The sequence below is a fragment of the Lissotriton helveticus genome, chromosome 7, assembly GCF_964261635.1.
Source record: "Lissotriton helveticus chromosome 7, aLisHel1.1, whole genome shotgun sequence".
Taxonomy (NCBI): domain Eukaryota; kingdom Metazoa; phylum Chordata; class Amphibia; order Caudata; family Salamandridae; genus Lissotriton; species Lissotriton helveticus.
This window is the reverse complement of record NC_136068.1, coordinates 897,789,971-897,803,360: the sequence shown is the minus strand read 5'-3', so window position 1 is coordinate 897,803,360 and position 13,390 is coordinate 897,789,971. Positions and strand designations below refer to the sequence as shown.

General features: G+C 46.8%; 1 protein-coding gene across 2 annotated transcripts in view; it reads left to right on the top strand.

Moving 5' to 3' along the window:
* HMMR (hyaluronan mediated motility receptor) overlaps positions 1 to 13,390 on the top strand; it is a 472,605-nt gene that overhangs the window by 303,892 nt on the left and 155,323 nt on the right. For both annotated transcript variants that reach the window (XM_078653402.1, XM_078653403.1), the window contains 2 exons: positions 7,740 to 7,954; positions 8,351 to 8,467. In XM_078653402.1, the coding sequence (XP_078509528.1) occupies positions 7,740 to 7,954; positions 8,351 to 8,467 (332 nt within the window). The remainder of the gene's footprint in view (positions 1 to 7,739; positions 7,955 to 8,350; positions 8,468 to 13,390) is intronic.

Here is a 13,390-nt window from a genome sequence, read left to right as displayed (position 1 = left end):
GTCCCCTCAGTGACTCCTGAGTTGGGCTGATTCTGAGCTTTCTTAGGCCGGTTGTTCTGGCTGTGGAGCGTTTTCTGGCCATTTGCGTCCTTCCTTGGGACTTTAGCATTGTTGCCTGCTGGACGGCCCTTTTGTTGATTATGTTTGTGTTCTGCCGGAGTTGTTGCGCAGACTTGGCCCTGAGATTATGCCTTCTGCTGTGCTTGGGCTGCTTGTCAAGCCTTCCGCGGGGGGGGGGGGGGGGGGGGGGGGGTTTCCTTTGGCTTTTGTTTTTCCTCTGCTGCGGCAGTTCTTCCAAAGAGTGTTTGCATACCTTGGGACTTAACATATGTGGGGTAGTGGTAGCTGTCACATGGCTTGCCCTATGCTAGGGGGTTCTGGTCGCCTTCTGGTGCCTGTTCTACATGGCGTTTATGTAGGTTGCTTTTGCTTCTTGAGGTCGTGTGAGCAGCCACTCGTAGTGGTGTGCCCGGGCACCTCCACCTCTCCCTGCTCCTGTCCTGTCTGGGATGATCCTGTGTTCTCCCTTGCCAGGCGCCACCTACTCTGCCTTCCTGGGGCCTCGGACTATTCTTCCTGCTTCTGGCAGCTTTTGACTGCCGGTGCTGTTCTGGCTGGCAGTTTGCTCTCCATCTGGAGTGGGTTTGCAGCCTTTTCCCTTGTTTCCATGGTTCCTCTAGGCTTCTAATTCCTCTCTTACTGTCTTGGCATTTATGTGGAAGCTATGTTGCTTTGTTGGGAAGTGGGGTGCTTAGGCATCTCCGACCTTGTCCTTGGTTCCTCTGCTGGGTGTGTACAGGCCTCTTCAGCCTTCTTCTCCGTCCTACATCCTCTGTGGGTCCGTGGGGTTCTGCTTGTGGGAGTTCACATTGCCTGGCAGGGACGAGGTTTTCCTGGTCCACAGATCTGGTCCCCTGTGGGGCCCTCTGTTCTGTATTGGCTGGTGGAGTCCTTTTGCAGACCCTCCTTCCCAGGGGGTATTGCTAGGGTATCTATTCTACATGAAGGAATTTGTGGCTGGTACGTCTCTATCAGATGTACGAGTTACTTACCTTCGGTAACAATGTATCTGGTAGAGACTATTCTAGCCGCAGATTCCTTCAGGCCCGCCATTTCCTCCCCATTCTGCGAGAACCCTTGTGTTGGTCTTCGGTACTCTCCTCCCGGTGGGGGGGCTGTCTCCTGTGAGTGCTGCCTTTGTTCTTGACGGGTAGCTCTGTCTGGGGGCAGTTCATTCCTCCTTTGGTACCTTGGAGGATGGCGTTCCGGTGCTAAGGTGCCCTGCTGCTCTGGCTACTCCAGATTGGGGGGGGGGGGGGGGTTGGGATTGCTTTCTATCTATCCCTGTCCTCCCCTCCCTTCCATTGCTATCCTCTGATTAAGAGTCATCTGGCCATGTCTTGCCCTTGTCCCTTGTGGGTGGTTGGCCTCTGTTTGTGTGGCTTGGACATTTGTTGTCCCTGTCTGTCTTGGGACTGGCCCCCTTCCTTGCTCCGGATTGGGGTGGTAGGTTTACTACGTGTGCCAGGACTTTTACGCATGTTCCTTGCCTCTGGGGCACAAGGCGGTAGGCTGTTTATCTGGTGGTTCCGCGTTGTGGTGCGGATAAGTTCTCCGAAGAAAACTGACTTGGGCGCACCGGGGCGGGTCTTGGGTGACCTCGCTGACGTCAAGTACCAGACGACGCCTGGGCGGAGTCGCGTGATGACACCCTGCCCCCGGCACGCAGTGATGCTGTGGCAAAAAAGGTTTCCGGATACAGTCTCAGGCCAGGGGATAATTCTACGTGAAGAAATCTGCTGCTAGAATTATCTACCAGATGCATCTTTACCCAAGGTAAGTAACTTGTACGTCCGTTCAATATAATATGTTGCATCAAACACACAAGGTGATGGGAGGAATGCTTGCAAGAAGTCTAGCCACTAGCAATAGTTTGGGGTGGCCGCCTTACCCATCCCTTTGCCCACCATGCCACCCCAGTTTTGACTGCCATATGCAAGTCAGCCATGACCCTGTTCCAATTGGAACAGTCCAGTCCGAGCTGCCAAGCCCTCCCTGAACACAAGCAACGGACAACAGATTTTTCACTTATTAGGGCTCTTGTCAGGTGCTGCTCGTTTCCAATGGCCCAAGACCCACACCTGGACATATTCTTGGACTGTGTCATACTGACTAGCCCAAACTAGAGGGAAACCGTGGGTTGTTTGCATTCCTTTTCAGAGACTCCCCGGCTGGACTGTTCCTATTGGAACTGGGTCAATATCATTTTGCATATGGCTGGATCTAATCTGAGGGGGGTATTATGGGCCAACCATGTATTGGGATGCCCACACAACCCAAGTTCTCAAATTCAGCCCCCGGATCACAAACTGCCCAAATCCTAGGTGTCAAGAGGAGCTGCTGCTATTTCCTCTGTAATTTAATATTCAGAAGGTTTATTTTGCAGTACTGCAGCTACATTAGTGAGAGTGACCCAAACGACAAGCACAGACAACAAATGGTCAAATCTTCCTGTGAGCGTTTAGAACAATACCTCACTGAATTCTGTAGGGTGCTGCGTCAGAGGTACTACAGACAAAACATTGTGAATTTTTAAGCAGGGGTAGGCTTTACCCTGTGATATGTAATGAAATAAAACCATTAATAACTATATACGATACACGACTTGGAATGTTACAGGTTGTGAATAAAACTTAAGTGATACATTAGATTCTGTAGTATGCATCAAAACCTGGGATTGAGAAATTGATTGTTTAGGGGGGATGGTTTGGAGAGCTCACCAGATTTTGTATCTGGTCCAGTTAGGTTACTTTAATTTAAATCTTAGCTCAGTCCTCGGTAGCTGTGGCATGGAACAGTCAGACTTCACTCAAAGGGAGACCAGTGTAAAGCATCAACCAGTACCCAAAATTGTCAAGTAGAAAGCACAACCACTGCAAGTCCATTTTCTAAAAATATTATAAATCTTAATGAGCAAATAGACACCAAAACGATCATAAATTGGATCGGGGAACCAGAAGGTTTTTATTGAAGTTTTACAGTTTTCTAGCACCAAAAAGCACAAGGTGCCAATCACTGGTAGCTGGTCACGGTAGATCGGATCAAAGCCAAACATTTGGGTGGACTGTTATGAAGCGTGGGTCTGTTCTAGTGACCAGGTTTGCCCTTGTGAAAAGTTTACCTTTTGTCATTTTTGTTCTATAATATTTTTCTTGTTTGCAGGGCAGACAGCCACTGAATCTGATATATGGCTCAACGGCGGAGTGTTGGTCATGGTGAAATACGACACGTTGGGACTTGCAGCAGTGCAAACCAGCAAGTTGAATCGAACTTGTGATGAGGTGGCTGTTTCCGTGGTAGCCTCAGTTTCTTTTAGGAAAAAGCTTCTAAGTGTCCACTTTCTCTGTCTTGAGGAGAAGAGAATAAACACCAAGGGTCCTTTTGGTACCACACAGTGAGTTAGGATTAAATGTTCCAGAAGCCACCAGCAGGGCTCGGGTCAAGGCTAGTTGGAACCGGTCAGCTTGGCTGTTTGTTGCAGGCTTTTGTTCCTGGAGCTCAACAGCAGGCTAGCCAACTACCCCTTCGAGTCCACTCTTCTCTCCTTCGTTCAAGTGGGAGTAGGTGGAGCCCTTGGGATTCTCTCCACACCTAAAACAGCAGGTTCAGTCCTAAGTTCCAGCCCTTTGGTTCAGCTGGTGTTTTCCACAGTTCCAGCAGTTTTCTGAAGGAGGTAGCCATGGCGTGCCACTTTTATGCCTGGCACTAACTTGTGGGTGTACGAGACTCCCTGAAATGTAGGCGTAAAATTCCAGCAGGCAACCCCACCCACTCTTGCATCACTTCCAGAGGGGTTGGCACTAAATCTGACATTAGTTCCACTCTGGCTATTTAGACCATGGCAGAGGCAAACATTGGTGTTGCAACTACCTGTGATGAGCTGCCCCTTTGAAGCTGGTACAGTTGGTTGGTACAACACCCTAAGCTGTCCTGTCAGGAAGCGGTCACACCTTATCCCTGCTAAGGGCCTTTTCCCTTCCATTTACTGAGAGCAAATAACACCTGCCAGGAGGCTACCAGGTGAGAGCTGTAAAAGGGGAAGGAGCACACTGTCTTCACGTCTCAGCGTCATTACCTCTGGGCATCTTGGTAGATGTAGTGCCTCACTTTCAGTTCAGTACAAAGTTCGTAGTAATAGGCCAATGCCTTAATTTGTTATCGTGTGTCCCTAGACACGTGTTTCTGGATTCTTCCGTCAACAGTAGGGAAAAAGTTGTAGGTTGCTGGACATGCTGCCGCTTAATTTTCACAGCAAACACAACAATGATGGACAGAATGTGGATCAATGTCACACATTCACCCCAGTCAAAAGATCTGGGCCCAAATCCATCGTTTTTCCACTCCACACCACCCTGGGTTAGACAATGGCGATATGCAAATCAGCGCTGACCCTGTGCCCCATGGGAACAGTCCAGTCCGAACTACAAAAGCCATGTCCTTCCCAGAACGGAAACAAGCATCCGAGGACCGGCCCGGTTTCGAGGTAACACCTCATCAGCCCGGCTAGCTTGCTTCCAGTGGTGTGGAGTGCCTGGAACTCACGTCTGAGCATCCCCAGTACACTTAGAGCGGTTACTGCAAACACAACAATGATGGACAGAATGTGGATCAATGTCACACATTCACCCCAGTCAAAAGATCTGGGCCCAAATCCATCGTTTTTCCACTCCACACCACCCTGGGTTAGACAATGGCGATATGCAAATCAGCGCTGACCCTGTGCCCCATGGGAACAGTCCAGTCCGAACTACAAAAGCCATGTCCTTCCCAGAACGGAAACAAGCATCCGAGGACCGGCCCGGTTTCGAGGTAACACCTCTCATCAGCCCGGCTAGCTTGCTTCCAGTGGTGTGGAGTGCCTGGGACTCACGTCTGAGCATCCCCAGTACACTTAGAGCGGTTACTGCCAACACAACAATGATGGACAGAATGTGGATCAATGTCACACATTCACCCCAGTCAAAAGATCTGGGCCCAAATCCATCGTTTTTCCACTCCACACCACCCTGGGTTAGACAATGGCGATATGCAAATCAGCGCTGACCCTGTGCCCCATGGGAACAGTCCAGTCCGAACTACAAAAGCCATGTCCTTCCCAGAACGGAAACAAGCATCCGAGGACCGGCCCGGTTTCGAGGTAACACCTCTCATCAGCCCGGCTAGCTTGCTTCCAGTGGTGTGGAGTGCCTGGGACTCACGTCTGAGCATCCCCAGTACACTTAGAGCGGTTACTGCAAACACAACAATGATGGACAGAATGTGGATCAATGTCACACATTCACCCCAGTCAAAAGATCTGGGCCCAAATCCATCGTTTTTCCACTCCACACCACCCTGGGTTAGACAATGGCGATATGCAAATCAGCGCTGACCCTGTGCCCCATGGGAACAGTCCAGTCCGAACTACAAAAGCCATGTCCTTCCCAGAACGGAAACAAGCATCCGAGGACCGGCCCGGTTTCGAGGTAACACCTCTCATCAGCCCGGCTAGCTTGCTTCCAGTGGTGTGGAGTGCCTGGGACTCACGTCTGAGCATCCCCAGTACACTTAGAGCGGTTACTGCAAACACAACAATGATGGACAGAATGTGGATCAATGTCACACATTCACCCCAGTCAAAAGATCTGGGCCCAAATCCATCGTTTTTCCACTCCACACCACCCTGGGTTAGACAATGGCGATATGCAAATCAGCGCTGACCCTGTGCCCCATGGGAACAGTCCAGTCCGAACTACAAAAGCCATGTCCTTCCCAGAACGGGTGTGTGACATTGATCCACATTCAGTCCATCACTTGTTGTTTTTGCAATTGCCGCCCTAAGTGCGCTGGGGATGCCCAGACGTGGGTCCCAGGCACTCCACACCACTTGGAGTCAAGCTAGCCGGGCTGAAGAGAGGTGTTACCTCGAGTCCGGTCCTCGGATGCTTGATTCCGTTCTGGGAAGGACATGGCTTTTGTAGTTCGGACTGGACTGTTCCCATGGGGCAACAGGGTCAGAGCTGATTTGCATATCGCCATTGTCTAACCCAGGGTGGTGTGGAGTGCAAAAAAACGATGGATTTGGGCCCAGATCTTTTGACTGGGGGAGTGTGTGACATTGATCCACATTCAGTCCATCACTTGTTGTTTTTGCTTAATTTTCACAGGCATAATTCCACTTGGGGCATGCAGACCCTCCCAAGCGTGTCAGCTCAGGTGAGAGCTGGAGATTATCTCACACTTGGGCTACTAGAGGCTTTAGACCCGAAAATGGCTACTTTCTAAAAGTGGTATTTTAAAAATAGTAATTAAGTCTGACCACTATCTGTTTGGATTTTAAATTAATCTTAAATGAAGACCTGAACCATGGTTTTAGTTTTCCCAACTGAAGTAAAGAGTTATAATGTAACCTAGTGCTTTTATTTTGGAGAGAAGACTTTGCCACAGTGAAAAACCTTGGTCGTTTTTCACTGTCAGGATATGTAAAACCTACATACACTGGTCTTACATTTTAAATACCATGCACCCTGTAGTGGGAGCTTTTAGGGCATTCCTTAGGAGTGACCTATGTATTAAAAAAGGTTTAGGCCTGGGAAAGGGGGGATCATATTGTTAGGCATAGTTTTCACGTTCAGTGTAGTGGTGGCACAATCGGTGCTGCAGTCCACGAGTGACATTTAACTTAATGTCCCGGTACACAGAGTACCATACTAGGGACTTGAGGGGAATTTAAATTTTCCAATCAGGTAGGTAGTTGCAAATTGCACGTACACTTTGGGAGGGGGGGTGGATACACATACACTGGGAGATGAACGTCTGCACCGTAATGTTCGTAGTCAAGAAACCAGCACTAAATCTAGCAAAACGTTTGATCCTACAAAAAGGGCCTTTCCTTACACTGGGTAAACTATCTGATGTAGACTGGTATACCATTAAATGCAATAGTGGCAGGCCAACACAGATCGAGACGCAAACCCAGAGGACACTCTCCCAAGTTTGACTCTGGGGATGTAGAATACCACTTTCCAATTGCCTTGTGCACTCTGCAAGAAAAAAGGAAGTCCATGGTTTTAAAACCGAGTAAGGGAAGCTTTGTCCCAAGAGTAGCAAAATGTCTATGCATGTCACCAAACGATTGTCTGAAACGTTTTTTTGCTTTGTTTTTTAAGCCTGCAATAGACCCATTTAAGGTATTTGGTGTTAACTTTGCAGATACTTCGCTTTAAAAATACATACATAAATCTGTAGCATTCTGTATATTTAAAGGATGGAGTGAGCTATGGGGGATAAGGTTGGCATAGGTAGTAGCATTCCTCCATATTGTTGCCTGCTTGAAACCTCCCCTCTCTAATAGGATTGGATCCTCACATCAATGAAGTCCTTGGTACCCAGTAGCTGCTGTACTGCATGCTGCTTGTTAGCACGCAGGTGATGGGAAGCCCATAGCGATTAAGGAGACTGTTTTCCCTATGTCAGTAGTCTAGAGCAGGAAATGTTACCCTAGCTAAGAAATTATATTTTTGTCCAGCAGTCTTTTCAGTGATTATTTGTATTGTCCCTGAACGTAATGATTTTTTTGTTTTCCACAAGTGCTCCTATTTTTAAAACTGTCCATAAACTTTCTCCTACTTTTTGTAAATAATGTGCATGTGCGATTTAGAAAAACTTTTGTATTGGTTTGAACTGTCTTCATGTTGCAGGAGCTTGCAGCAGCGCTTCGCGAAGAATTGCTTCATGTCGAACAAGAGATGAGGTCGGAGAAGAGTCTGCTGGAGGAAGAACTTGAGGGAACACTTGATGAACTGGATCGGATGCAGCTCGAGGAAGAACATGCCGAGAAGTTGATCACTCATCTGGAGCAAGAAAATAAACGAAGATCGGAAGAACTAAGTCTTCTAGAGTTGATGCTGAAAGAGTGTGTTATTAATTGATGCATTAATTTAATATCGAATTTTTGTGCACTTTCTCACAGAAAAAGTATTTAAACTCTGATAATGGAGGGAAAAAAGCTGCCCTTTCAGAACAGTAGCTAAATATCGAAAAACTGGCATAGAAACCAATCTATAATGTATGAAGAAGCTTAGAGTAGCAATTAGGAATTTATGAAACTCGCCTATACATTGGATCTGCTGCAAGGTTGCACAGTAAAATAAAAGTAATAAAGCTTTGCCTTCAGCATTGCCTTCTGGGGGTAACTCAATATTTAATAGCAAATTGAGCCTACTCTTGCTGGACCTCTCCCAAATTGCATTGTACATTCATAGTAAGTGAAGCCTTAATCTTAACTTTTTTTCTTTTTCTCACCTGGTAGGAAGAATGCAGAGCTGGAGAAAGTCAATGTGATGCATAACAAAGCTAGAACTCAGTTTGAAGAAGAGCGTCAGACGACCATATGCAAGCTTAATGAGGTGACAGTGGAGTTTGAAAGGTCAGTATTTTTCCAAAAACAAAGATAAGTCTGTGTGCTTGTATATAGCACAGTTGAATTTATGCCAATGAATACAATTGGTTTCTTTTGTTGAAATGTTATACTGTTGTAATGTAAAAGACTGAACACCAAAGAAACGAACATTTTATTTTTACCTTAGTTTAATTTGTTGTAACACATTTACTGTGAAACATGGTGCACAAATTAGATCCGCTCCAACCAAAAGTATTCAGATTGGTACTCTGAAACCGGTTTAATTTTAGTGTCATTCCGTTTTTCTCTGTAGGATACTTCCAAGCTTGTGGTGAATCACTATCTTTTTCCATGTGTTCTCTTTTGAATTGTTACTTTCCTATGTATAGCAAGTTGCCTCTTTTTACCCCATATACCTCTTTTTAGTCCACTATATAGAGTGGAGGCAAACCGTATTTGTTAGCTGAGGCAAAAATGATAATCCTAAATAATCTTTTATGGTAGTGTTGGTGAGAAGTGTAGGCTTATCAGAAGGTTGTGCTAAGCATTTGTTGTACTGAGGTAATAGACCCGCTCAAGAACAAATCCAAAACCAATTTAGAAAAATCTTTTTTTGTACCAAGAACTTTGTTATCATAAAAGTACTTTTTTTCAACATGAATTTTCAGTCAATTAAACAGTTCACTTGAAGCGTCTTTATGCAGCAAAGCTACCCTACGAAAGAAAAGACGTGTTGCATACAGTCTGTTTCTGGGGGATCTCCTTCAGTCAATGAGGGTCGTAGGGGGCTAAGGTCCAAAGTACCACCAGCAGTTACTCGTTACCTGCCCTGAGGTATCCTGGTGCAGAGGTGCTGGTCAGGTTGGTAGCTGTGCACGCTATGCCAGTGGAAAGAAGGTTGGGCCACCCTAAAACAGGCTGCAAAGGGGGACTTTGGTATAAGTCCAGGAGCTCCCAACAGGTCTCTAGGTCACGAGTGTCCTAGGGACAAGGGTGCACAGGTGGTTTGTCGGTACCCGGGCTGGGACCCTCATGTGCAGAGTGGAAAGGTTGTCTAGGCTCTTTGCATCCTAGTGCCTTATATTTGTCTGACTTGCCAGCTGAGGGTCCCAAATCTGGACAGCTGGGCGACTCTGGAGGTGGGGTTCTGCTGTGCTGACATCCCTCGGTAGCTGTTAGGTCTTGGTGTAGTGGTAGTCCGGATTGGACTCATGGACTCTCTTTGCAGCAAGGGATACAGTACCCAGGTATTGTTTTTGTGCGTCTGGTTGTTCCTGGTGACCTCTCACTTGGTGGGGTGCGGACAGATCAGACCTTCAGGAGCACAGGTACCTCTTCCTGGGAGACTGCTGTGTTGGGTTGGCTGGGGAGCACCAACTCAGTGAACGGGGCTTTGCATTTTCAGTGCCTATGGACTGCAGGGGAGTAGCTACTCTACTTAAATTCAGATTTCTGGCAATTTGCGAAGGGCTGGCAGTCTCCCTGGCTTCGTGGAAATGTGTGGCTGCAGGGCGAGTTGCTAGCCAAGATTGACTAGACTGGTGCAGACAGGGCTTGGCACCAAAAGTTCACAGCCTTCCGTTCTCACTTTTTGTGCTGATCTTTGTCCTATTCTTCTGTATCCATCGAATCGGAGTTCCTGGTGTCATGGGTGCACCAAAATACTCCATTTAGGGCCATGACCGGTATTAGTCAATGGGCTACTTACTTTAGGGTGTCATCAGCCCCTTTATGACCACTTTCTCTGGTAAGTGGGCATAACTTTGACCCAAAGAGCCTAATTCCACCAAAGCTAAGATGATGGAATTCTAAAATGTGTGTTCACATCCGGTGGCCCGCCTTAGAGGTTGAATTGGGATGAGAAGGAAAAACTCCTCCTGACTAGCTATTTCTCCCACCTGTCCTAGTGTCAAATGGGCCAGAGACGAGGCATGGCATTTTCACTGTCTGGGAAGCCTTGGGGTTGCATGTCCTTTGAAGCTTCCTGCCTTGATATGCTAATCACTTGGCCATTCTGCTTGGAGGTGGTGACTACACCTCTGGCCATGCATTGTTTCTGCTCTTGTAGAGCACAGGGGGTCAAACTTGTCTTGTGGCAGGCTGGTCTAACTAATATTCAATATGTTTTCAGGGGGCACCTCTAGGGTACCCTCTGGATGTATGTATTAATCCATCATTGGAATCAGTGTGGGTTTATTAATGCAAAATATTTGATAACAAACCTTTCTAGTTTGTGATGCCATTGTGCAGTTGGGGAGCTTGTAAACACCAGTGTCCAGCACAAGGCTTCCCTGCTCACTTCTAAGATCATAATTTCGAGTTAGACAACACATGGACATATCTGCATATACAGATCTGTCCACACATGTAGTATAATGCACCCTGCTTCGGGATGTAAGACCAGCTGTAGGAATGACCTGCACAGTGCCAACTCGTGGCTTCACTGTTGCTCAAATATTTATATACCTTAAAAACAAGAGAAGAGGCGTTTGCCATACAGGAAAAAGTTGGTTTAATTAAATACTTCGTCTAGGAGTACAATTACAGAAGAGGGGCTGAGGACTAACTCAAAGTACAATCAATCTGAGCAAGGTTGTATACATTTCTTTTGGGTATTGTAGAAGGCTTCAGCCGATCGTTTTTTGGTAAAAGAATCCGGGCCTTATCTTTGGAGTCGTAACTAGGGCCCCTGATAACAAATGCAGGTAGCCCTTGACCATGCATGGAAACAATGGGGGGCCAGTGGGAAACGTGTCCAGATGTCCTGCATGAGGGGTGCGCGATTACCGCCTGTGCTGTCTGGATTGGCTGTGTTCCTAACTTCATGTGGCATCTGACTTTATGGTACTTTTGGGAGTGCATGCTACCCTCCGGCCATTTGTGCTTAATTGTGGCTAATCTCCCTGGACCATTGTGATGTCACAGCAATTATCTGAGGAATTGACCGGTTTCCGGTTTACGTGATTGTTGCTACGTGCCACCCCAACAGGGACCGGTCATTCAGTAACCTCAGGCGGAAGTCTCAGCACCTGCTGGACCACATATGAGTCTGGGTTGGAGAGTTCAGGATGGTTAAATTAGATAATGGAGATGCGGTTACGTTCTTAAATAGCAATGTATCATTATAAACAATGGTATTGATTTTTATCAATAATATTTTCCCCTCTAGCTGAATTTTCAACTACATTGTCTAACCCATACTTCATAGTCACATTATTTGGGGTTTGTTCTTCAGTTTTGACTACTATTTTCCTAGTTACTTTCTATTAAATTTGTGGCCTGCTTTTTTACAGCAGGAGACTCATTGCAGGTAGTCACTGCAGTGATGTGCACAGTCCAGACAGCCACCGGAGAGACCGGAAAACCCCAAACCTGTTCCTGCTCAGGGCCACCTCCCTCCTTACACATGCTGCTTTGTAAGTGGGACAGTTCTTGGATGGCAAGAGTCAGAATTTACTTGTCTGTCTGGAGGTACCAATCTCACACACCCTCCCTCCATTGTGGTCCTTACTTCTGACATATATCATTGCATCACAATGAGGCAGATGGCTCTCGGTATTTCCTTGATCGAATTAAGGCCAGGTTCCGTGCTGTTCATCTTGAGCCTGGTTATCTGCATATAGCGGACATTTGTTTTTGTAAGGTGAAGGGTATGGACCCTCCCGTGGATACTTGTGCGTCAGAACTGTCTGAACTCTTCCGGAATGCTCTTTTATTGAGCCCAGCCAAAATAATCCGCCATTCCTTTTCCATGCAAGAGACCTTTTTAGCAGTCGTTAGTACAACTGCTACAGTTTTCTGGGAATTACCAGAGTCAAGGTGTGTATGGGGACGAGGGAGCAGAGGCCACACATCCAGCTACAAGCGGAGTGTAGGCAAACTCACTGCACTGCTTTAAGGTATGTCAGCCTCGAGGTCCGGAATGTGTAGGCCTGTCCATTTTCATTCGTGCCAATTGGTATTGCTCCTTTACCTCTGAAACACAAGGCATAAAGTGCAAGTTTCCATACAATTAATGGTTTCCCCTTTCTTTCTAGCCACATATATCCAAACACTTCAGCATCCCCAATATCCTGACATGGGGTATCTGAGCTGTTCAATCTTCCCTTACCAGACTCCTTTCCCTTCGCGTCATCGCAATGTAATGCCCTACACTGGAATTCTATGTCTGGGGTCCATTTGTTGAAGAAGATTGCCCCAGATCTGCCAATGGCCACTTTGACTTCTGATGAAAGCAGGGGCTTACATATTGGTGCACTGGTTCGGTGGGTTTGCTACCTCTCAGTATATTTTCTCTGGAAAGTCTCAGGGCGCATCCTGTTGAGCTCAGTTTGAATGTTGCTAGGCTCAGTGGAAAGGTACATTGTTGAATTGGCCTTGAATCGTGTCAGATTCACTACTACTCTGGGGTTCTAACTTGCTGGGTTGTATTTTGGCCCTAATCGTAAATAGGTAAAGGTATTCTGCTTTTTCTGGGGCGGCCTCTTAGTAAGGCAGCTTTACTTGTCCTAAGTTATAACGGGTGCACAAGGTCTGCACATTCATTTGTTACTGTTACCACAAGGGTGCTCAATACCAATAAGGGTATGCATTAACCCACAAAAAGATGGGAGTCTGTTTGCAAATAGTTGGACACGCGCCCCTGTGCACACTACACGTTAAGGGCCGTTACCCATATTCAAAGGCCAGAGGCCACCGATGTCCCTTGGATACAGAAGGAGCACACCCTTCACCACAACCCAGGGCTATCCTCCTACGTCTACGATACCTCCAAACCCACAGAAGGAATCAAACGACAGTGACACCAAAGCAAGCATACACATATATAAGCATACCCACAGCACACATACGGGGCTACGCAGCTGTTAGGAAAGCTAAGAGTGATTTTTATGCCGAACGAATCGCGAAAGCGAACAACAATAGTAAGGAGATCTTTTCTATTGTTAGAAG